The 25,453-nt window shown below is 37.3% G+C and overlaps 2 protein-coding genes and 1 long non-coding RNA gene across 5 annotated transcripts in view; 1 reads left to right on the top strand and 2 right to left on the bottom strand.

Annotated features, from left to right (window-relative positions):
• The first annotated feature begins 5,822 nt into the window (after positions 1-5,822).
• Positions 5,823-19,251, top strand: LOC121738620. Of its 2 annotated transcripts, none has more exons than XM_042130796.1 (5): positions 5,823-6,272; positions 6,636-6,767; positions 7,271-7,426; positions 7,906-8,230; positions 19,204-19,251. In XM_042130796.1, exons 1-4 carry the CDS (start codon positions 5,880-5,882, stop codon positions 8,212-8,214), a joined length of 990 nt encoding a protein of 329 aa, XP_041986730.1. In that variant the 5' UTR covers positions 5,823-5,879; the 3' UTR covers positions 8,215-8,230; positions 19,204-19,251. The 2 variants fall into 2 exon arrangements, with proteins under 2 accessions (XP_041986730.1, XP_041986729.1); XM_042130795.1 differs by having other exon boundaries at positions 7,906-8,238; positions 19,204-19,242.
• A 345-nt stretch (positions 19,252-19,596) lies between these two features.
• LOC121738621 lies at positions 19,597-24,084 on the bottom strand. The gene is made up of 2 exons (XR_006037310.1): positions 19,905-24,084; positions 19,597-19,730 (listed from the first exon to the last, which is right to left on the bottom strand). It is a non-coding gene; the product is annotated as an uncharacterized LOC121738621 (long non-coding RNA).
• A 69-nt stretch (positions 24,085-24,153) lies between these two features.
• Positions 24,154-25,453, bottom strand: part of LOC121738776 (insulin-like growth factor 2 mRNA-binding protein 1) — a 40,213-nt gene continuing 38,913 nt past the window's right edge. Inside the window, exons 9-10 of one of the 2 annotated variants that reach the window (XR_006037330.1) lie at positions 24,635-24,742; positions 24,195-24,249 (exon numbers count right to left, since the gene is read on the bottom strand). Coding sequence is in view for 1 of the 2 variants with exons in the window: in XM_042131009.1 (XP_041986943.1) it covers positions 24,154-24,249 (96 nt within the window). In the remaining variant the exon portion in view is untranslated. Of the gene's footprint in view, positions 24,250-24,634; positions 24,743-25,453 lie in introns of both variants that reach the window. The other variant, XM_042131009.1, reaches the window with a different exon arrangement.

Here is a 25,453-nt window from a genome sequence, read left to right as displayed (position 1 = left end):
GAAGAAGTTAACTGCAACTGACCGCTTCTTCACGGCGAGTAATGATTTAAGGACTCATAACTCAATTAATTATTATCTAACTTTTAGTTTCTATTAAAGTATCTTTTTCCTGTTAAAAAAATTAATGAGGAGACGAAATAGCTCTTAATTATGTATTTGAATAACAGTTTATTATAAGTAGTTTTTTGACGGTCGTGTTAGTACTGGTAACAAGCATAATAAAAGTGTAGAATGAGCCTAAAGTTAGCCCCGACTTTGTCTATAACGGCCTAATTGGTCGGACTACTTGTACTTAATACAACGATTATATATACACATATAGCGAAGGCTTTCGCACTTTATATTATAGCCTGATCGGTAATATAAACACGCCAATTTTGACAACGCTTGTTACGTAAGGGTTGATTCAGACGCAACGCGATGCGTAGATGCATTTCTAAATTACTTAGTATGGATTTGATAGATTCGCAAGAGACGTCTAGCAATTGAAATATGTCAAATGCATACAAATTTAGGCTGCGTTTCCACTGAAGCGGAGCGGAGCTTAGCGGTGCCCGAATTGACCAATCGTGCTATTCCAGCGGAATGACAGCGAAGATTTCGAGCATGGTGATTGGTCAATTCGGCACCGCTAAGCTCCGCTCCGCTTCAGTGGAAACGCAGCCTTAGGTCGCGTCACGCCTCGCCTCGCCGCGTCACGTTGCGGTCTGAATTGACCCTTAATCGTTGATTAAATATCATTTTCTTTCGTGGCTCTTATTAACTGATTGGAAGGAATGAAGAAAAAAACGATTAACACTAATGCAGTAAATCACATTTATTATAAATGCGAAAATTGCGACCAAATAGCAGAGTCAGTGGATGTGTTCTGAAACTCTGAGGGTCAATTCAGACCGCAACGCGACGAGGCGAGGCGAGGCGCGGCGCGGCATAGATATGTATGGATTTGACAGATTTCAATTGCGAGAGACGTCTTGCGAACCTGTCAAATCAAAATGCATCTACGCGTCGCGTTGCGGTCTGAATAAACCCTAATTGTACTAGCTAGTGTAGTGTCGAGTTTTTATTGGCTACCTCTCGTCAGAATGTACTGGCTAGTATAATTTTAAAATTTTAAGAATGCACTATATTACCGGTTAGGCTTCTCTTAAGGCTGCTACCTCTATTATTTAAGAATATATTATTTATACTGATTATTGTAAATTGTTTTAATGGACGTTTGAATGTTTAAATTTTTCCAATATTTATTATAAGATAGGCCTGTCGGTGGCAGCCGTCGACTACGTTTTTTATGATCTATTCATCTATAAAGCTGTCGTAGAAGCTACATATCTGACCAAAAACATTAAATAATCCGCTTAAGAAGCAGACAGAAATTCTTACATTAATTAATTGGCGTATATAAGGGGGGTGTCCTGGGGGTCTGGACCCCCCCCCCCCCCCCCATTACTATCCATCTTACTAGTCCAATTTCGACAATAATATATGTACCTCGCCGATCAAAATCGGTGCGGTACATGTATAAAAAAATATTTTTGATTTCCTAAACACGTTGGCGTAACAAAATGGCGTGTTTGTTCCGCTTGTTCCGCGGCCGTACTGTAGAGTGTGGACCGAGCTGTAACAGTCAGATGTGTAGCGGCTAGCGGCGATAGTGTTCCCGCTACTAGTCTCTGGTCAAGTGAGGCTTGTAATTAAGTTAGTGTAAAGCACAAAATTTTAAATTAAATGAGCTTAGTAGCTGTTTTAGGGTCGTGTCGAGTGTTGCCAATTTGTTACTAGATTGGGGATGAATAGATTGTAATACTTGTATACTTCACTGCCTGATAACTTTCACGAGTGAGCTACGTATAATAGACATAAGCGATGTGATCTTCCCTCTCCTTCCCCCCCATCTCCTCTCCTGCTCTATCCCCCACCTTCTAGCGAGTGTTGTCTTTACTTATTAGAGTTACCTGTCTAGATAGTCATTTATTTTGGTACGACACATTTCAATAAATCCACAATAATTACTATAATTGTCTACTAGTAAGTTAGATATAGATACGTTTGAATCGAATGAAATTTTAAAGCTAACGATAATTGTAAGAATATATTAACATTTATAGTTGAGATTTGTCTATTTTCCGTAGTTGACTGAGTTGAGGTTTTTCGACAGTTTCGACAATATATCTAACGACTTAGATAGTATTATATCGTTGAGGGTCGCTCGGCCCTTATAGTTATATCACTAGATGTTATTTCTCGTGGACCGAACGGCTGAGTGTAGTTTGTAGCACGTACGTTAGAGTAAGCGAGCGTCTGTACTCTTTAGTTTGCAACGTAGTAGTTTGATCTATTCGATATGTACACAGGACGCGCGCACGGTCTAAAATGTCTTCGTTTCCCGTCAATTGCATTCTGACTATGTACTATACTATGTATAGACTGTAGGGAAACAGTCTGGTTTTTTGGGAAAATTGACTTTATTTTACACAAACGCATTTGCATTTTTACACTGTAAAAATGCAAATGGTGGGATACGAGACATTTCTGTCGTGTGTGGAGTCTAAAGGAACCAATTTACTAACACTTGGAGGTCTAATTATTTCTAAGTAGGTACTAAGGGTCGTTTATTTAAAAGGATCTGGCCTTATTTCACTGTTGTACTGTTTAGCTTTATAGAATATCGGGCCTACAGCCCACTCGCTGTGTTTAGGTAACTTAGGCACTAATAATAATGTACAATAAAACACCCTCTCTGCCTTAGTGACGCTATTCTTATCCCTTATGCTATGAACAGATTGTTAGATGGAAAATTATAATGAATCTTGTAAATAGGAATTCTTATGGCTGATGTATATTATGCACTATGGAAAACTTAAATTCCTAACAATGGTCCAAACTTCACTCGCTTTTTTATTTCTACTATATGATTATACAATTTCTATTTAGATAAATAAATAATAACTAGTATAGGGGGTATGTCTTATGCTTTAATATCGTTTTGTAGATGTAAAACGTGTATTTGTCGAGATGCTTAATTTTCATAATCAAAGTTTTATGACGAGAGGTCGATACCAAATACAGTATTTTTATTTTATACTCTACAACTTTGTACCCAAATAAAAGCAATAATCTATCTCATAATATGTTTTATTTACTTCCCTTTTAAGGGTTCCGTACCCGTGTCTGTCTGTCCGTCCGTCCGTCCGTCTGTCTGCCTCCAGGCTGTATCTCAAGAACCGCTATAGGTAGACTTCTGAAATTTTTACAGATTGTGTATATCTGTTGCCGGCTGCCGCTATAACAACAAATACTAAAAAGTAAAAATAAAATTAATATTTAAGCTCCCATACAAAAAACGTGAGTTTTTTGGCCTTTTTCGCTCGATATCAATAATGGCAACAGGTAGGCACTTGATATTTCCACAAAAGCCCTAATTATATGTCTACTTCAATAATTAACAATAATATTAAAATAAAATAAAAATTTAAGGGAGGCTCCCATACAAAAAACAATTTTTGGTCTATTTTTGCTCTATAACGGTACGGAACCCTTCGTGCGCGAGTCCGACTCGCACTTGGTCGATTATTTAACTTTTTAAGTAAACGCCAAATAGTTATGTCGGCGAGCTAGCGTGCGTGTAGACTGTAGATACATAATATTATATACGAACACGATAAATCGCATGTGGCTGTGCATTTTAAATTTGTGTTAAAATTAAACTTGGACCTACTTATGCATACCACATCCAACCCACACGATGACAGTTCTGAGAAAAAGCCGTTTTTATTAAAATTGTGTACTTACTTTTTAAAACTGAATGTTATTTTAAGTAAACTTAATTTACAATAGTATATTTTGTAATTTATTCCGTATCCAAATGTGAAAACGGGACCGAATAATTACTAAGACTCCGATGTCTGTTTGTCTGTCTGTGTCCGGGCTGTACTTAAACTCAAGAACCGCTATTATAACTAGACTTCTGAAATTTTCACAGATTGTGTATGTCTGTTGCCGCTATAACAGCAATTTATACTAAAAACAAAATAAATTTCATATTTAAGGGGGCTCCCTTACAACAAACACAATTTTTTTGCTCGATATAAAATATAATGGCAACACATAGGTACTTGAAATGTTCACAAAATACTCAGTTGTATTTGTACGCTATTAAATAAAAAAATAAATTTAAAGAAAATGGAGCGGGGGGGGGCTCCCATACAAAAAACACAATTCTTAGCAAAAAACACAATTTTTTGCTCTCTGTAGTGGTACGGAACCCTTCGTGCGTGAGTACAACTCGCACTTGGACGAGTTTTTTTATTTGATATCAACAATAATGGCAACAGGTAGGCACTTGAAATTGTAACGAAATCCTCAATAAAGTATATCTAATATACTTATATTATACTCTAATTGAGGATTTCGTTAACTATTTAGTAAATCACAATAAAATAAAATCAATGTTTAAGGGCTCCCATATAAAAAACACAATTAATATTGGCCTATTTTGGCTCTATATCGGTACGGTGCGTGAATCCAACTTAATACTTTAAAAATAATAAGCAGATATTACACTTTAAGACAGTCTTTCCCTTGTGTGCGCTTGAGGTCTAAAGGGGGGCGGTGTGGGACCGAGAAAAAAATGGGGGGGGTTGTGTGGAAGCTTGGGGGTGATTTAAATAAATCACCCCCAAGCTTCCACACAATGAAATCATCTGGATGCATTTTAAATTGAAACAATGGGGGCGCTAAAACCTAAAATTTTCGCAAAGTGGGCAGTAGACAAAATAAGTTTAGGAACCCTTGCGCGGAGTCAGTGCCGTAAATAGGGCGGTACCACCGGTGCCCAGGCACAGGGTGTAGACTCTGGGGGGCGTAAGAATGGCCAGACCAGACAGATCCTTATTTTTCGAATTGCTCCCGATAAGTTCCCGCTGCGCCCCAGAGATGTTTCCCAATGTAGTAAAAAATATCCACAGCCGAACATATAACCTCCTCCTATTTGAAAGTCGGTTAAAAACAAAGGTGCAGTTATATAGAAGCTCGCACAGGGCGCAAAAAAGGCTATTTACGGCACTGCGCGGAGTTAAGAAATATAGAGTTTTCACATAGTTCCATAAAAATATTAATAGTAGTATAACAAAGAACAATCCCACACTAAGATACTTTTGCAAAAAAGAGCTACTTAACAAAGCTTACTTAGCTCATAGCTGCGAGACTAATTTTTTGTACCTAGCATACCATGCGATACCAGGCATTTTCGATCTGGTAGTAAGCTTTCATCAAATGCGAACGAGGTTTTAATGGCCTGACGAAAGCCGTTCACAGAAATATGAACCCAGACACATAATTCTATAACATATTTTATTTAAAAAATTAAATAATGCAAAAAACATTGCTGCACGGATCTTTTAAAAAAATATATTCATTCTATTTTTAAAACATTGGGTGACCATGCGGCTTGGTTCTTGTTTGCTTAATAGACATCTGTTATAACTTATAATGTGGGTCAAGTTAACTTTGTTGTGAAATTGTTTTGTTCTGTGCAAATTATCTGATCAGTGTGATCTTCATAGAGTTTAGAAAACTTCTACATTATTAACTCGATTTTGACAGAAGTGTGGATTGGTCCCATTTTGCATAAGTAGGGTCACTTGTACTTAATTTTACAGAAAACAGGTGAAGAGTTAAAATTCAAACAAAGTTTTTCTCACTTTCTCACCAAACTGCCAGAAACTAAGTAAAAAAACAGTTCTTCTACAACACTGATTCTTGTTTAAGTATTTATTTACAAACACACCTTATCAGACACGTTTTTAAAACAACTTCCTTCAACATTCTAAATAAGTACCACCGTAGTTTTATCAACAGTCAAACAATAAGTACACGCCATGAAGTATTGTTTAGTTTTTGTATTATTGCATGTAGCTTTTGGAGGCAAAGTCAAAGTGTTGATGCATTCCGACGAGGATGACTCGAGAATTGATGACGATGACTCCTATACCATCACAAAGAGGACTGACGCGACATTGATGCCCTTTGTGAAGAAATATCGCAAACATGTCGATGAAAATGATGAGGACGAAAAAGTAACTGAAAAAAGTCATCTACATCCAAACGATTTGTTCTTTCCGTTGATTTACATGCAAAATCATATCAACAGTATGTTCAAATTCGGTGAGATTTGGTACACTTGGTCGATAGACGAGCGCAAAGACGGTTCTAAGGTAACCAACTACTACGCTTGCTATGACGAACCGAGGCATTGCGACGAAACTGGATGGGTAAGATATCATAAACATAGTTTTAAATTGTAATAATTAATATTAATATAAGTATTAAGTACATATATACCATGTGCAGTTTAATAAGAAATATATTCATAGAGCTACTGGATTGTAAATCCTTTGTACGTCTGTGTGGTCTAACAGTTTAGAGTTTAGAGCTAGGATAGCTTAGTTCTCGAGTCTCAACTTAGGATGTCGTGGGTTTGATCCCCGCGGAAAATGTTTTGTAACGAGATCTAACGCTGATCACCTGATTGTCTGAACCTGAAATCCTCAAATTATCGTCTTACGCAATTTATGGACTGAAAAATGAATCTCATTTCCTATCTAAACTGATTTTTAAATACATTTTGAATGTAGGATCGCGTGAATTCGCCCCCGAAGTGCGCTTTCCAAATCGACTCTCTGATGGGGGAGGACCGCGCGTGCGTCAACACCTTCGGCATCGAACCCCACAACAACGGCAACTGTGACTCTGGCGAACCTATCAAGGTATAGTTTCTACCTGGCAGCACTTGTCAATAATGTGGTACATACTTAGTAAATAGGTATTAGACGACGTACCTATTAGGGGGCAGCATAATATTATGCCTAGTAAATTATAGAAAGTAGTTAATGCCCGCAACTCCGTTGCGCCAAAATTCATTTTGTCACGCGGGAACCGTACATTTTGCAGGGATAAAAATGTATGTCCTTTCCCGGGCTTCAAAATATCTCCATACAAAGTTTCAACTAAATCGGTTCAGCAGCTTTCACATTTCTCGTATTAGAATGGATATCCCGAAATAAACTCACTACATAACAGTTTCGGGATAGTTTGCAATATCATCAATCCCACACAGACACATTTTTACCTATTCTTGCTCTATAATGGTACGGAACCCTTCGTGCGCAAGTCCAACTCGCACTTGGCTGATTTTTTAATTTTAGGTGCTAGTAAGCACCGGTTAGTAGGTACTTATAATCTGCTAGGGCTTATTTTAATGTTATTTCAGGTGAACGACATAGTGAAATCATGCGGTGCGCGTATCCGCTCGCTGTGGCGTTTTGTTCGCGCGGGCAGACGGCCGTCCAGCGCCGCCAAGCCCGCAGACATCAACTCGCTGGTCTGTGAGGACGAAAAGGAGTGCCACATCGCTATTGAATATAAGGTACCTACCTAAAACTATCAAGAGCTTGTTCAGACAGTAGACACAGCGGGCTGCGGGATCCGTGCGGTTTGAACCCGCGCGGTTAAACCGCTCGCAGATTATTACTAGGTACCAAGGCGTTGTACTACAGCTGTTTCTGTACGGGAAACGCGCGATGCCCGCTGTGTCTGAAGTCTGAACAAGCACTAGAATACGATTCCGATTTTGGTTAAATTCCATCTTAGCTGTTTGTAACAAAATCAAGGTATGAGCATTGGGTGCCGACTGCCGTCCCATGGAGGCATATTATTTGCTACACCCTCGATTCGTGAGAATTCGGCCCTTTAAGGAGGAAGGATAACAATGAACTTAACTTTGCCAAAATTGACAAAGGTTTTGTGCAGATTCTGCTGCGGTAATAGCACCAAATTCCAAACCCAAAGTTATACCTAATTACTAAGTACTCTTCTATTAGTTTCAAATAATATCTCTTTTCGTAGATTCATCACGACAGAATTACCTTCTCACTGAGCGAGCCAAACCGCGGACAAACTTTCAAAAGCGCCTTGATACGGGACGTGCCGCTAGACGACGACAAAATAACGCCAATACCCGGCCACCGACATCCACGTGTCATCAAAAAACTCTACAAGGAATCATACCCGAGACCCAACAAAAAATATCATAAGAAAAACGCCGAAGGCAAGGGTGTCGTGAAGGAAGAAAAAGAATCATTTCCAAAAGTTAACGAGCACAGGAACAAAATAAAAGTGAGGGATGACGTGTATTCCGATGAAGGACAGTACTGATCGCGATGACTGTAATTATATATTGTACTTACAATATAAAAATAATAAAATGAATAAAACAAAATAGTTTTTATTATTCGTAGAAAAAAAAAAGAAATGCTTTTCATGTCGATAGCAGCCGCCCTATAACCTATTAGACCTGGATCCCAGGAGGATAAGACATAACTTACTTTCTGATGGATGAAACCATAGGTTCTTAGTAGTGCCTCGTGTACTTAGAATACCTACGCGTTTGTGTAGCTCTACGTGTGACACCTGGTCAGGTACCAGGTACCAAAGTGGACTAAATTTCAGCAAAATCGATTTAGCAGTTTGGGCGTGAAAAGGTTATCTTTTCGCGCCCAAACTGCTAAACCGATTTTGCTGAAATTTGGCACTGATATACTTTAAGCCCCAGGAAAGGAGATACAATGCTTTTTTTTGCGCAACAAAGTTGCGGGCATTATCAGTAAGTAATTAATAAATGGACAGACAGACAGAAAAACAGACGAACAGGCTGAAATATCTTAGTGATCGGGTCCTGTTTTTACCCTTTGTGTAAGGAACCATAAAAGGGGAAAATTATTATCAATCCTTGTTATTATAAACAAGGAACTTAGCTTACTAGACTGGCACACAATACTTTCCCACTTACCAGCAGAAGATGCCGTTGATACATTTTATGAAACTCTGTTCGGTTTAATTAAATTGTACGTCCCCTTAACTCGATCTAAGAATTCTAGTTTCCCTATCTGGTTTTCTCCCAATCTAGTAAGAATGTTTAAAAACAAAGAACGAGCATGGATAAAGTAGAAAATATACAAAAACCGTAAAGACTACGAACACTTTTCTAGCTATCGGAAGTTAATTCATAGTGAAATCATAAGGTGTTTTCGTGGGTATATAAAATCGGTGGAAGACAGTATACCAACAAATGTTAAACACTTTTGGTCCTACATTTCAAATAAGAAAAAAAAATCTAATTTCCCTAATCACATGTATTATAATAATGCCTCGTCGAATAATCCCACCGATATATGTAATTAATTTTCCACTTTTTTCCGCTCGGTCTACGAACATTCCACTCTAGATCCACTTAGCTGGAAACCCTCTGACATTATTTCCGAATCTGCTCAAGGCCTATCAAATATACATCTAACTGAAAAATGTATTCTAAAAGCCCTGAAATCACTGGATTCATCCAAAGGTGCCGGTCCGGATGGCATTCCGCCTTTTTTCTTTTTGAAAACCGCTAATAACATTTCATGCGCTTTGTACATCTTATTCAATAAATGTCTCCAAGAGTCAGTATTTCCGTCGGTTTGGAAACAGGCATTTATTACACCAATATACAAGAACGGTGACAAGAGCAATATTGAGAATTATCGTCCCATTTCTATTTTATCTACATTGTCTAAACTCTTTGAAAGACTCGTACATGATGCAGTGTACCCGTTTATCCATGATCTTATCCTACCCGAGCAACACGGTTTTGTTAAAAAAAGATCTACATGCACTAACTTCATATGTTTCGTTGGTCGCTTATTTAGTGACATGGATATGCGCGTTCAGATTGACACTATATACACAGATTTTAAAAAAGCATTTGATAAAGTGGATCACACGCTGCTATTGGAGAAATTAGCGTTCAACGGAATTCGAGGCAACTTATTGCGCTGGTTCATGTCTTACATTTATAACAGAACACAAAGGGTTGTAATTAACGGCTACGCCTCTGACTCCTTCATTGTGAGCTCAGGTGTCCCCCAGGGATCAATATTGGGTCCACTTCTATTTATAATTTTTATCAATGATATTAAACAATGTATGTTACACTCAGATTTTTTAATGTACGCTGACGATATGAAGATTTTTAAATCATGCAAAAATATACAGGACTGTCAGCTTTTGCAACAGGATCTATGCAGACTAAACAATTACTGCATTCATAACAAACTTTTCCTCAATCTCCCTAAATGCCAAACTATTTCTTTCTCCAAAAAAAAGATAAAACTTGACTTTATATATACTATAAACAATGTGCCTTTGAATAAAGTAAACCTAATCCGGGACTTAGGGTTGATGTTAGATTCTTCTCTGCATTTTGATACACATATTGACAATATAATTAACAAAGCCTATCGCATGTACGGTTTCATACAAAGGTCCACCCGTGACTTTGTGAGACCATCGACACTATTGCTGCTATACAAGACCCTAATTAGATCACAATTAGAATACGCTATACCCGTTTGGAATCCTCTTTACGTCAAATATTCCGATAGAATAGAGTTAGTACAAAAAAATGCCTGCGCACCATATTTTTTAAATATAAACAATCTAAATTGCCATATAATGAGCTGTTAGACCATTTCAAACTTTTAAGCCTAAAATCCAGACATATACTTCTTGATATCATGATGCTACATGGTTTATGTAGATAATAATAAATATGACTGCTCTTCTATCACCAATCAGATTTGCTTCACGGTGCCGAGAACAATTTATCAGAGAAAAGCGCGACAATTTCAGTTATTCTTCACTAAAACGTGCAAGACTAATGCTGGTCTCCGTATCCCCCTACGTCGTCTTGTCGATACATACAACAAATACTTCACTAATATTGATATTTTTGCCCTATCTGATAGTTTAAAATTTAAAAAACAAGCCATGGAGACATTGATCAAATTAGCGTCTGAAAATGAACTCTAACTTATTTACTTGTTGAAAATTTTGTTTTATTTTACATGTAGTTTTTTTTTTTAATAATGTACATTTTTATTCTGTTATACTTTTTTTTTTAACTTTACATTGAAAATATCCTTTGTTTTAATTCTTTTTATTATCTTTAATTTAATGTGTTATTGCTTTTTGTAGTTTTGTATCTAATCTTACTGTCACATATTTTTATCCATATATACGCTGTGCTTTCCGTTTTTAATATGCGAACAATGGTGTGGGTTATGTGTTTACCATTTCTAAACCATAGGTAATTGTAATAACTTAGTTTTAACATGTAACTGTTTATTGTTCCTAATAAAGAAAATAAAATAAAATAAAAAATTATACTATGCTGACGCGGACGAAGTCGCGGCTAACGACTAGTAGAAAATAAATTTTTGCAATATTGTTTTCTAAGGTGTTTTATTAATTTATAAAATAAAAATAACGCCTTCAAAAAAATTTTGCAAGTTATTTTTAAAGCGACTGATAAAAGTTTTGGTCACTAAAAAGTGTCTTGCACTACATGATACAAGTTTAGAATAATATTCTACAAATTATATATAAATATTAGCCATGATAAAATAAGTAAAGTAAGACTAATTTTTTGTTCACTTTGGTACCTGGTACCTGACCAGGTGTCACACGTAGAGCTACACAAATTCGCAGGTATTCTAAGTACACGTTGAGGCACTACTAAGAACCTATGGTTTCATCCATCAGAAAGTAAGTTATTCCATTAATAAATTTAAGAAAGTAGTCAAAGAGCGTTTGTGTGCCAAAGCCATAAGGTCCATTATAAGGTCAATGATTACATAAACGATGGCACATCTTGGGAGTAGGATGGCTGCTTACAAGGCTACTTCTACATTATTGTACATGACTTACTATGTATGTATGTTGACATTGTATAATTTTAAGTTACAGCATTGTAAATTTTATTTTAAAAGATTAATTGTTTTACCTCACTTTTTTTTGGTAAAAAAGTGGGCCCCGTGCGAGTTTCTTACGCCGGTTCTTCTCGCCGGGATAGTTCCCGGACCGGTGGTAGGCACCGTAGCTAATATTAACATTCTGAAAGTATTTTCTTAAAATGTACTCAGAAATAAAACATTTTTTATTTTTATTTGTTTATTTTATTTTATGTCTTATCCACTTATCCTTCTGGGATCCAGGTCCATATTCTATTAAAAATAATCCCACCAAAACATTTTCATGTAAAAATTTTGCCAAGATGAGAACATAATAATATTATAGTTCGTCGTGTCAAAAAGTAGTGAGATCTCATGTAGAGCCAAGTTTCTAACCTTACATACTCAGCCCTAAATCTAAAAACCTTAATTTTACACTAAAGCGCGGCAAAATATTTGATAATAATATTATAATGTGTCAGACGAACTATAATATTATTATGTTCTCATCTTGGCAACATTTTTACATGAAAATGTTTTTGGTGGGATTTCATTTCTTTTTGTAAGCTGATTTACGTTGTTTTTTCTTTTAGTTCATTCTTTAGGATTCCGTACCCATAGAGTAAAAACGGAAGCCTATTACTGAGACTTCGATGTCTGTCCGTCTGTCTGTCTCCAGGCTGTATCTCAAGAACCGCTATAGCTAGACTTCTGAAATTTTCACAGATTGTGTATTTCTGGTGCCGCTATAACAACAAATACTAAAAACAAAGTAAAATATATAAGGGGGGCTCCCATACAACAAACGTGATTTTTTGGCCTTTTTTGTTCTATATCAATAATGGCAACAGGTAGGTACTTGACTTTTTCTCAAAGTCCTTAGTTATATGACTGTTTTAATATTTAATAATAATATTAAAATAAATATTAAAGTAAAAAATTAAGAGGGGCTCCCATACAAAAAACACAAAATTTTGCCTAATTTTGCTTTATAATATATAAATTATTAGGATAGAGGTTAAGTTGGTTTTGATAATTTTTTTGTTGTTTTAGTACTAATGTAATGTTACATACCAAATTTCAGCTTTCTAAGACTTCTGGAAGTACCCTAACAGTTTTGATGATCGGCGAGTCAGTGACCAAATTGTGGGTTTTTGGACTCCTATAAAATCTAAAGTATAATAGCTACGATATTCAAACTTTGCGCATTTAATAACTATACCCATGTCACTTTATCTTAAAAATTTCAACTAATTGGCATTATTCAAACCAAAGTTACGAGGGTTCAAAAATACGACGAAACGTTTCGAGAAAAGGTAGGTAGTGCCCTTGCGCGCTTCGCTTGGCTCATCTTGGCGGGGGCACTCCCGTGCCCCCAGAACAGTTCTTTGTTGCTAGCATCCCTGCTCTACTGAACTAGGGACTAATTTTTTATTTTTTAAAGGCCGCATGGACGTAGCCACACTGGGGCAAGCTGGGACGCTTGCCCCAGCCCCACCCTGGCTCTGACCTATAAGGTGCCTAACTAAACAAAAAAATATATTTTTCAACTAACTACAATCATAATATCCGTACAGCTCGACAAGGCTTTAAATTAACGTGGCGAAAACAGGGGAACTAACGCTGCCATCATACAAAAACATCATTTTTCACAGTTCTCCTGCCGCTTTGGTAGGTTGACTGCGGCCCCACCCTGAGCCCAAGCCTGGCTACGCCCATGATAAAGGGTATTTATTGTATGCGGGGAGGAGCTATACTACCCCTTGTAGAACGTTATATAAAGAAAGGGTAACCTGAGTCTAGACCCTGTGGTCTATGCCCTATTGGCATAGTCCGTATTAAATAATTGCATCGCCTTACACTTTACAGTGACAAGCGTCCCCTATTTACATTACAAAAGGGCGTCCGTAAGTGTGGTAAGGGCTATTCCGTTTTATTTCTTTTTATAGACTTTTTATATTTATATTCTAGTCTCAAGGTACCCGATTTTATAAACTGATTTAATAATGGAATAGTTATTGTAGTATGTATTTAATACTTATTTACAATAATAATTAAGTAATAATAAGTCATCAGACTGAAGAGGACTTAAATCTATAATAATGCATAAGCACAGATTAATTACTATTACTAGTTACTAATATCATAAATGCGAATATGTGCCTCTCTGTCTGTCTGTTACCTCTTCACTCTCAAACGTCAGAACCGATTTTGCTGAAATTTGGTATGGAGATACTTTGAGTTCCGGGAAAGGACGTAGGATATATTTATATCCCGAAAAATCGCACAGTTCCCGCATGATAAACGATTTTTGCCGCGACTCCATTGCGGGCGATATCAAGTTTTATACAAATACTTTATGGTTAAATTGTTTTAAATAAAACGAATATTAAAAATAAAGAACATGTCAAAATAGCAGTTGTATTTTTAAAACTCGGACGCTCGTCTTGTTTTGCGAAAAAATGGCAAAGTCTCCTATTAATCCCATATTTTTCTTGGTCTTGCAAATTCAGCTTCCAAAAGAGTTCCCGCGGCCGTACTCACTGGTTGACAAAAAAACAATCGCTGGTTGACAGCTACTAGGACGAGCGAAAAAAATACCCATTAGTTACTTATATTTTTGAACAAATACGTTTAACCTTTGTTTATAAAAAGATCTAAAAAGTCTATTTATATAAAAAGTCTATTAAAAGAAATAAAACGGAATAGCCCTTACCACACTTACGGACGCCCTTTTGTAATGTAAATAGGGGACGCTTGTCACTGTAAAGTGTAAGGCGATGCAATTATTTACTACGGACTATGCCAATAGGGCATAGACCACAGGGTCTAGACTCAGGTTACCCTTTCTTTATATAACGTTCTACAAGGGGTAGTATAGCTCCTCCCCGCATACAATAAATACCCTTTATCATGGGCGTAGCCAGGCTTGGGCTCAGGGTGGGGCCGCAGTCAACCTACCAAAGCGGCAGGAGAACTGTGAAAAATGATGTTTTTGTATGATGGCAGCGTTAGTTCCCCTTTTTTCGCCACGTTAATTTAAAGCCTTGTCGAGCTGTACGGATATTATGATTGTAGTTAGTTGAAAAATATATTTTTTTGTTTAGTTAGGCACCTTATAGGTCAGAGCCAGGGTGGGGCTGGGGCAAGCGCCCCAACTTGCCCCAGTGTGGCTACGCCCATGCGGCCTTTATAAAATAAAAAATTAGTCCCTAGTTCAGTAGAGCAGGGATGCTAGCAACAAAGAACTGTTCTGGGGGACTCGCCGATCATCAAAACTGTTAGGGTACTTCCAGAAGTCTTAGAAAGCTGAAATTTGGTATGTAACATTACATTAGTACTAAAACAACAAAAAAATTATCAAAACCAACTTAACCTCTATCCGTACCATTATAAAGCAAAATTAGGCAAAATTTTGTGTTTTTTGTATGGGAGCCCCTCTTAATTTTTTACTTTAATATTTATTTTAATATTATTATTAAATATTAAAACAGTCATATAACTAAGGACTTTGAGAAAAAGTCAAGTACCTACCTGTTGCCATTATTGATATAGAACAAAAAAGGCCAAAAAATCACGTTTGTTGTATGGGAGCCCCCCTTATATATTTTACTTTGTTTTTAGTATTTGTTGTTATAGCGGCACCAGAAATACACAATCTGTGAAAATTTCAGAAGTCTAGCTATAGCGGTTCTTGAGATACAGCCTGGAGACAGACAGACGGACAGACATCGAAGTCTCAGTAATAGGCTTCCGTTTTTACTCTATGGGTACGGAATCCTAAAGAATGAACTAAAAGAAAAAACAACGTAAACCAGCTTACAAAAAGAAATGAAATCCCACCAAAAACATTTTCATGTAAAAATGTTGCCAAGATGAGAACATAATAATATTATAGTTCGTCTGACACATTATAATATTATTATCAAATATTTTGCCGCGCTTTAGTGTAAAATTAAGGTTTTTAGATTTAGGGCTGAGTATGTAAGGTTAGAAACTTGGCTCTACATGAGATCTCACTACTTTTTGACACGACGAACTATAATATTATTATGTTCTCATCTTGGCAAAATTTTTACATGAAAATGTTTTTGGTGGGATTATTTTTAATAGAATAAGGACCTGGATCCCAGAAGGATAAGTGGATAAGACATAAAATAAAATAAACAAATAAAAATTTCGAACCGATTTTTTTCAAATTTTATCCCTTACTGCTTTAACCACCTTTTTCGTACGAATACGGCATCTTTTTCTGCCACAAGCAGAGGAGGTCGCATTGTACTTATTAATGGCCCGGTACACAAACATTTTACTAATACCAAGCGTATGGAGAGTTTTAAAAATGACATTGGACTCCATGCCTACTTTGTGTGATGCATAAACCTACAGTATATATTATGTCTATGGTGTGATGCAATCACAGCGATATTTTGGTTCTTTTGATCACCCCACCAGAGTAGACAGAATGATAGAGTATGCCAACTTAGAACTATTATTTAGACTTTTAAATTTGACGTATTGGCTGCGTTCCAGATGACGTTAATTTTGACCAAAACGCTCAAAACGTCCCCTTCTGCCGTTCCCTTTGGCGACCGGGGTCGTTTTGATCGCGGCTATGACGTCACTCATGACGTCATCATTTTCGCTCAAAACGACCCTTGACGAAGATGGGTCAAAGTGGGCGTTCTAGTTTTTTTTTTTAATTTTAACGTAACTATATCGCGAAAGCCATGTTCGGAAAGTTTTCAGGAGAGAGTAGAGACAAAAAAACTTTATATTATTTCATTACAAATAATATTTTATTTAAATAAATTAAATAATATATTATAATGAAATATTTTGATTAGAAAATAAATTGTTTTAAATGAAAGGTCAAATGATTTCTAAAATATAATAATTAATACTAATTTTCATCTCTCCTATAGTTTGTTGACTTACTCGTACTTGACTAAGGATTAAGCGGTATTGTTACCTTAGAACGTTTAAATGTATATTGTGACAATAGTCAATATTCAAAGTATGTGGTTTTGTTATTAAAATATGATTTAATGTGAATACTCAAATATAATAAAAGTTTAACTATATTAAAATATGATTACTTAAGGAAAAAAATGTAATACTAAAAACGAAACAAATATAATATTATGTATTTTATTTGTAAAATAAATGTAACTATAAACAATAAATTACTTTTATTTACGACTTGAAGAAAAGGATCGTAATATCCAAGCTCGGTTCAATGTACCTATGTATAAAAAAATATAGTTCTTTTTGTAAACTTTTCTCAAAACGCTCAAAACGCTCCATAATCCGTTCCACTTGGGTTTGTATCACTGACGCTCACATGCTAGTGGAACGGGAAAACTACGGTCTTGAGCGTGAGCGTTTCTAACGTCATCTGGAACGCGGGGTTTATGACGAAAATCGTCGCTAGGGTTGTTAACTTGTTACCAACGAATTTAAAAATATGACATATTCGATGGACGTGTTCCTCTTTGGTCGTATTGTTGTTTGTGTTTTGGCACATGCGATTAAAATTGACAGAATCCAATTTTGAAATCTTTATTTTAAATATTTAAAAATAAATTATATCAGCCAGCCCAGCGCGAGGCACATTCCGTTCATAATCCTAGTGAAACCCGACGAATTTGACAGATATTGAAACCTGTCCGTTTCTTTGCAGTCGAACTACTGGTAGTTATGTCTATTGTGACCTCACTCCATTTCAATAAAATTAAAATATATTCTGTGAATTGAAAAAAGTAGAAGTGTCTCCTTTTTTTAGCCCGGCCGGACATCATCCGAAATTTCTGATCAGAAAAATTCGGACGCCCACCAGAACGCAGTGCGTTCTGGTGGGCGTCCGAATTTTTCTGATCAGAAATTTCGTGCGTTCAACGCACTCTGTTCATACATTTTGTTGTGGATCTCCGCATACTACTCGTATCAGAATTCTGAGGTGTGAAAATGCATGAGCGTCCGAATTTTTCTGATCAGAAATGCGGATAATGTGTGGCCGGGCTTTTTAGTAGTAAACTTTTAAGAAAATAAAGAAGTAAGTAATATTGGGTTGGGAGTCCATATTATTCTATATTATTTTAGACTTTCAAGTTCTCGCAATTTTTTACGTAGAAAAATACTTGTGTTGACATCAAAGTATTACTAATCTTCTAACGATTTTTATTTTAATCTAAATTGTTTCTTCCGAAAATATTTCTAACTAGCGGTTACCGCAAACTTCTTTATTATAAGTGGTCTTGTACCTCTAAGCTTTATTACTGGAACCCTCCTCCTTTTTAGAAGTCAGTTAAAAAGACTTAACAACGAACTTCTTTAAATTTATCTACGAACGTATAATAATTTTACATCGGAAACCTAGATCCATTTAATATACTCATTTTTCTAACTTTGAAACCTGCAAAAGGTTTGCAACATCAAGAGTTTTTTGCCATTTTTACAAGCTGAATAGTCCTACAACAACACCAAACACTTTTTAATTGCATTAAACACCTTAGTTACACCGTAACGACCACAGAAATAACAAACAATTGAATTTACCCTTACGTAGTGCCAGTGAACTCACAAGGTGAGTCGATTCAATTTATATTGCAGTGCCGGCGACTCACCTGGTGAGTCGCCGTACAATGTAGGCGGCATACGAGAAGACATCATGAATATCGTAGTGGGAACGAACGTGTTAAGTTTCTCATATACGATTACCTTCCAGAAATGGTTCCTTACCAGCAACACTATAAAATGCAATAATATAGGGAGTTTTTATATGATTTTTTCTTACCTTCTACCCCCATTAACTTCTTTCTCCCATGGCTTAGAGATTTTTTGTCATACAATAAAATGTTCAACTTTTTAAGCCCTTTCATTTGGTATATATCTCAACGTGCTACATCGTACCCAAAGAAATGCCCCTCCTTCTTTGCGACTTTGATCCTTGTCATTTTCTTAAAAAATAAAGGATATATACTTAATACTCATAGCTAAAAATATATTGGACCTTCAAACCAATACGCTAACGCACACGTCGGATTTGATCGAGTTTTAGAATTTAAGCTATTTGTGACCTCCTCTAAACACTGGTGCAAAAAAATTCTAAAAACTATCAAACTCTACTGTGGTATCGGAACATTAGAAAATCTGGCTTATACAGAGTGTAACAACTTAGCTAATTGATACTTACATACTTACCTACCTATACTTAAGGGTGTGTATGATTCCTGAGTATACTAGTGTTCAGTGTAAAAGTAGCAGCGCTGAAAGAGCAATTTCTTTTCACTTTGATATGGAGAAACCCGTGACGCTAGGGCAAATCACAAAAAATGTTGGTCTTTCAGCGCAGCTACTTTCACAGCGAACTCTTTAAATGTACTATCAGAGAAGTTGATTCGTATGCAAATTGGGGACCTAAGTAGTTTGGTTGCGTTACGTCAAACCCAGCTGACAGATCACAATTAACATTGAATTGACATATTCGACCAAATAACGTTGGTCTGTCAATTGCATAGGAATCAACTTCCTCGATGGTACCTATCCCTTATGTAGTTTTACTTTTGTTACACCTTGTAACTATATATATTCAGTACAGTTATTTTACAGTCTTCCAACTTTGCAATGTATATTATTTTATTTACTTTGCTACGTGGGTTGCTACGGATAAAGTATGAAAACGCAAAAATATTGTTTCTCTAAGTTTCTCTACATCGAAGTCAGGTAATGTTGTCGAAGACCTAGCGTTTGGTATGCGAAATGAAACTAGTTTTTGTGTTTTCAACAGTTATACATGTTTTTATTTGAAACATAGACGTCGGCAGAACCGACCGCACGACAAGGTCTCGTCAGGCGACGAATGAAGATCGAATAGTTTCGTTTTCGTTGAGAAATGATTTGGTGCTGGCTTACTACAAAAACAGCCTATCGTGGCAGCGGGCACCAGAGTTTCAGGATTCCGTCGCTGGCCAGCACTGTATCGACGTAAACACCGCGTCAGAGAGTAAACATGTCTCAATCCAGGCCAGCGTCCGTTCACTGGCGCCCACCGCTGTACCAGTGTAAACCAGCACCCACGCTAAATATAAGGTACAAACACACAATACCGTTTAATACTAACAAGAATTTCCATTTTGATACACAACATAGACGAATCCCAATGTAGGTACAAATATTAATACGATGAATTATAGACGTCCATACATTCGTTAGGGTGTGCCAAACTATACTACGCGATGAAATGATTATTATGAACATAATGAATGATCGAAATATTTTTACAAGAATCCTGTGTCGCGGTGTCATATCAGTAGGCCGTCCAGACTCGCACGAGATGGAATGTGATGTAGAGAAGTCTATCGGGGTATCTACAGTGCGACCTCTCCACGATAGTTCGTGACGACCGATTTCAGCTATCACAGATTTGGAGAGGAGCATATTCGTCTGATCATATTCGACGTCGATTTTATTCGGTTAGTGGTATAGACAGCTGCGCAATAGTTGTCAATCGTGGCCCAAAGTGAAGAGGGAACTAAAGGTTGTTATAATACATTCGTATCGACATGTGCTCCTCGGATAATACGAATAAATTAAGATCGAAGAAATCAGTTACATCCATATCTCCCGGCGAGTCTGGATTGTATAAAATAATAATATAATATGAACAATGAATATGTAGCACAAATAATATTCATCCTAGTGATATTATATGTAACAACAATGGTTCAACATGTATAAAATAAGTTCAATAAAAAAGCTAGCACTATTTTAGTCTAACGACTTGTACAAGAATTGTGTAAAATATTTAGAATTACCTGCAGTGCTTACTCCATTTGAAAATATCAACACGACTTTATAAAATTATGGCAAATATGTTCTATACACAGTAGTTATAATTAATTAATCTTTAACGTAATTATAAATCTGTTATTATCTTATTTACCTGTTACAATTAAAACAAAGCTATTAAGTATTACAATTCACAAAGTAGTGCAATTCCGTCCTGTAATTATTAGTAGTCATCGAGAGGTAAATTATACTTCAAATAAAATAAATACATTAATTTCCAATAATTTTATTACATTAAGAAACCTAAACTTTGACAATATTCCATTACTGTAATAGCGTTCTTATACTATATTGATTTTTGTATTTTTTAAATCAGTTCCCAAAACATGCACAAAGATAATTAATAATTATCATATTCATTTAGTAATATTGAGGTAGTTATTAGTTTCTGAACTTATACCAATTATAAAATGGTTCTAAAAATAACAGTATAATTCAAAGGAAAAAAATTTAAGTGGAATATGTAAAATGTTCAGCATGAAAGAACGACAAAGAAACTTAATCCCATAACTCGTACATTGAAACATCAAATTTTCAAAATGCGAATACTCCGAATGGCAAATGCGCGCGCGCGGCCGGCCGGGAGCGCGGCCTTAACGTTCTCGACCGCGATCAAACATCCTCCAAATTAAGTATACCTTTTACAATGACAATTTTAAACGTTATTCAAAATGACAATTTTATTCAAGACAATTTTTAAAATAGGTACATTCATGCAAAATAAAATCAACTCAATCACGCGCCAAATACACAAAATGTCGATTTACACACAATATGAGAAATGATCATTATATAGAACAACAGTAGAACCATCAAACAAGAATGAGAAGAAATCAGCGCGAATGACATATAGGGGCGGAGGGCGCGGGCGGCGCGGCGGGGTGTAGTTCAGTCTCTAGCCGGCCGCCCGCGCGCACCCAATACTTAATACTACTTCACAACGATACAATAATAATCAACTAAAACTATTTCTGCCTCCTAGGGGTCAGCTCCCACGGCAGAGTGCCGCGTACACGCCGTTAGGTGCATTTCCAAATTGCATAACATTTTGACAGACTTCAATGTGACTAGTGTGACGTCTCCACATTGGAGTCTGTCAATTCAATACATCATTTAGAAATGTGTTTCCCGGCATGTGCGCGTCACGTTGCAGGGGGATTGACCCTAACACGTTCATCATAAATCAATGTTATACTCTTGCTTACAATTGGAAGGATTAAGGGTCATGTTTCTGTATGTACACTCGAGTCGCGGCGGTTCGCGCTCGTCGCTACCTCTATCGACAAGTCAACCGTTAATCCCGATAACGTCACCGATCTGATTTAACTAACAATCAGCAATTATGGTCACAATCTATTCGTATTACTTCTAGATTATATTACTTAAAAACACGCTCAATCTCCCGAGACACGTATCCATTATCGAGTTACAACAATTGAGTATTTAAAATTCATTTAAATAGTATTGATTGTTCAAGTTATCATAGTGTAATACGGGTGTTAAAAATATTTGTAAAATTTTAAATCAATCGAGATTACGGTCGACTTGTGTACAAGCAAAGGACACATCATAAAAAATAAAATCTTCGTATGCGTATTTGGGTGTACATACATAAAAACTAGGTGGTTTCATCGAAAACGAGTGTACACCGGGTGCTAAACTCCTCGACCCTGGTTACACTCGTTTCTTACATTCTATTGATGCCTTCTGTTTAACCTCACGTAAGCGGTTCAAAAACCAATGCCCATTTTTAAAGAAACAGTCACTGTCGCTCGCTCTATGTTCCATTCGGGCCCCTTAACAGAAGTGACAAATAAAGAATTATACTTTAACAAAATAAAAAAATAAAATACGTGAGCACACGTAACGAACAGAAATTACACAATGTAAATACGATGATCAGCAAGTCGTTGCAGTGACGTTGGTGGATACGGTTTCATCAAATCGGTATCGAAACGGTTCTGTGTATACAGTTTGTATGCCAAGAGCGAGATAATCAATAATATGTGGAAGTAGCAGGGTATAAGCTGGCAAGGTATTGAATGCGCGGCGCGCTGCGGTGGTCGGTGGTCGGTGGCCGGTGGTCGGTGGCCGGTGGCCGGCTCGGAGGAGGGAGACTATCGTATACACCGGGGAATCGGCGGCGCCCTACACTGGCACGCTTGTCGAACATTAATTCTACTCTCGTATCGAGACAATGGAATAAGAATGTAAAACATTCTACACTTTTGCCAAAACTTCCATATATTATTATCACAATTATAAATATAAATATCTAAGCTTTTCATTAATTTTGATATCGTCCACTTAATCTTAAATCTCTCATATTTAAATATCTCACTTGGCACAATTACAACGCAAATCGTACACTCGCAAAGACTGTATCGTCGCGCGTGATGAATCGACCCGCGGCGCCGCCCTGCCTGGCTCGTGCGCACAGATCGCTCATCGGCCGCTCGATACAAAAAAACCGTTATAAAGCTAACAAAGACAAAAATTACAAAGAAAACGATCAACAAATGTCACTTACAAATTAAACTTCATACTTTTTAGTCCTCACTGCCCAAACAATCATTATCAAAAATATATAAATGGCAGTACAGTGTGACGGCGGGGGCGCGGGGGGCGCGGCCGGCCGCGGGCCGAGCGGGCCGGCGACCGACCGTCGGTCGCGCGGGGCCGACGGTCGGCCGCCGGAGGGCGCGCCCGGCCCGACACTACACACTCTCCACTAACACGATACCCCTCAAACGATCACTACGTAAGCATCCGATTAACATTGAGCCTCATCAATTAAGCTATGTCGTATTCTCCGTTCCTGGTCAATGCGTCGATGTTCGCAACCCACTCACCCTCCGTATAATATCAACAGCATATTTTGTATCGACTTCAACAGATTAATCTACTACTTTATAACAAAACAAAATAATGTATATCGCGTACATCTCGTTTGTATAATAATGAAGAAAAGCTGTAATCTATATACCTATTGCTACTAACACGTGTATATGTATGTATACAGAGAAAATAATGTCGATTATTGCATTCGATTGAAAACTCTAGGGTAGTCAAGTAACACGGTATGAAAACAATATAACAATCAAATATATTCCGGCTAATACATTTATAACTGTCACTATCATCAAAAAAATAGTGTATATGAATAAGATATACTATATATAAAATACATTAAGATATAATCAGTTAACATATAATAATCCCGGGATAAAATTCACCATATTCAAATTTACATTTCACTATGCTCAATACAATTACGTCAACAACAACATTGGATACGAGCTGCACACGCGCCTGCCACGAACGTCGTGTCTGGCGGCGGCGTCTGCAGCAGCGGCGGCGGCGGCGGCGGCGGCGGCGGCGGGGGACAGTGCGAGTAGAGGCGCGAGTGACGGGCGGCGGCGGGGGGCGGGGCGGGCAGGCGGCGGGGTCGGGGCGGGGGCGGGGGCGGGGGCGGGGCTTACTGCGACGCAGGCGGCGGCGGCTGCGCGGCGCGGCGGTGGCGGCCCGGCGCGCTCGCCTGAGCCACCATAGCGCGGATGCGGCGCTGCGCCGACTGAAAACACCAACGCTACACGTTAATCACTTAACCACCTAGGCGTTCAGTCGCATGAGCGTGCGCACATTATTACATTTGCATCGATGCGAGAGTCACTCGGTGCTAAAGATTCACACCGTCACAGGTAGGTAAACAAAATAAAAAATACGTCACTGGTAAATATCCGATATCGATTACCTAAAGTACATGTAGTTACACTCCTTACGCCCCTACAAAACGATTTCCGCGCAAGCAATATCCTAACCTACAACGACAAAAGTTGTAAACGATTAGAAGGCGAGGCATATTATAATTAAAAGGCAGTTTCATAATATGAAGTTTATTAACAGCAAGTAAAGTACAATACAATTCGCTTGCTATTTAGAAGTGATGTGTAACTCACCTATGGGGACAATCATACAAGGTGTAGGACTGAGAGTCGGTCAGCGGACTAGGCCGAGGCGCGATTGTGTTGGCAGTCGCTTCTCTTTCATCCCGCTTCGGGAGACCGCTACAACATTTAAACATTCATTATGTCGCGGTCATTCGCCATCAACTAGTAAACCTCGTTTAACAAGTAAACTTCGCAATGCGGCATAGCATGTAATAAAATTTAGTACTTATCTTATATTAGCGGCCACACTTCCAGATAACAATTATTAACTACAATCTAAGAGGTAACGGACGAGTAACTACATGTACTTTTTGCCAATAAATACCGATTCGATTTTTCTCCGAATTCTCATGCACTGCACATTTTTATTTTATGTAATACTTTATTTATTTTATTTAACAATTTGTTGCACATACAATTTTACGTGAAAATATACACAACAGGTACTGCTTATCTCTAACAGCGACTTCTTCCAGCAGTCCGGCTTTCTTACGATAAATAAACTTAAAAACATATTATCGTCAGATACACATCGCAGGTTGTTTGATTAGATTGTTTCATAATTTGTAAAAACCAAAGAAAAAATGCCTAGGAATCAATTTCCTCGATCGTACATAACAAGCAAAAACGCAGAATTAAAGAATTATGTAAATAAATATAGGTAACAATATAAAATATCATCCTATTATTATTGACAGGGAGATGCGTGACACAAAACTCTTGGTCATTTGTACCAGGCTGGCGGTTCTTCAGGGGTTACGTAAAGGCAAAAAGGAAAATGATGGTCATAGGCCATAGCGCTCGCGCTGGCGGCCCAAACGCGTGGGC

Source organism: Aricia agestis, chromosome Z, assembly GCF_905147365.1.
Source record: "Aricia agestis chromosome Z, ilAriAges1.1, whole genome shotgun sequence".
Lineage (NCBI taxonomy): Eukaryota > Metazoa > Arthropoda > Insecta > Lepidoptera > Lycaenidae > Aricia > Aricia agestis.
This window is presented reverse-complemented; position numbering and strand designations above follow the sequence as displayed.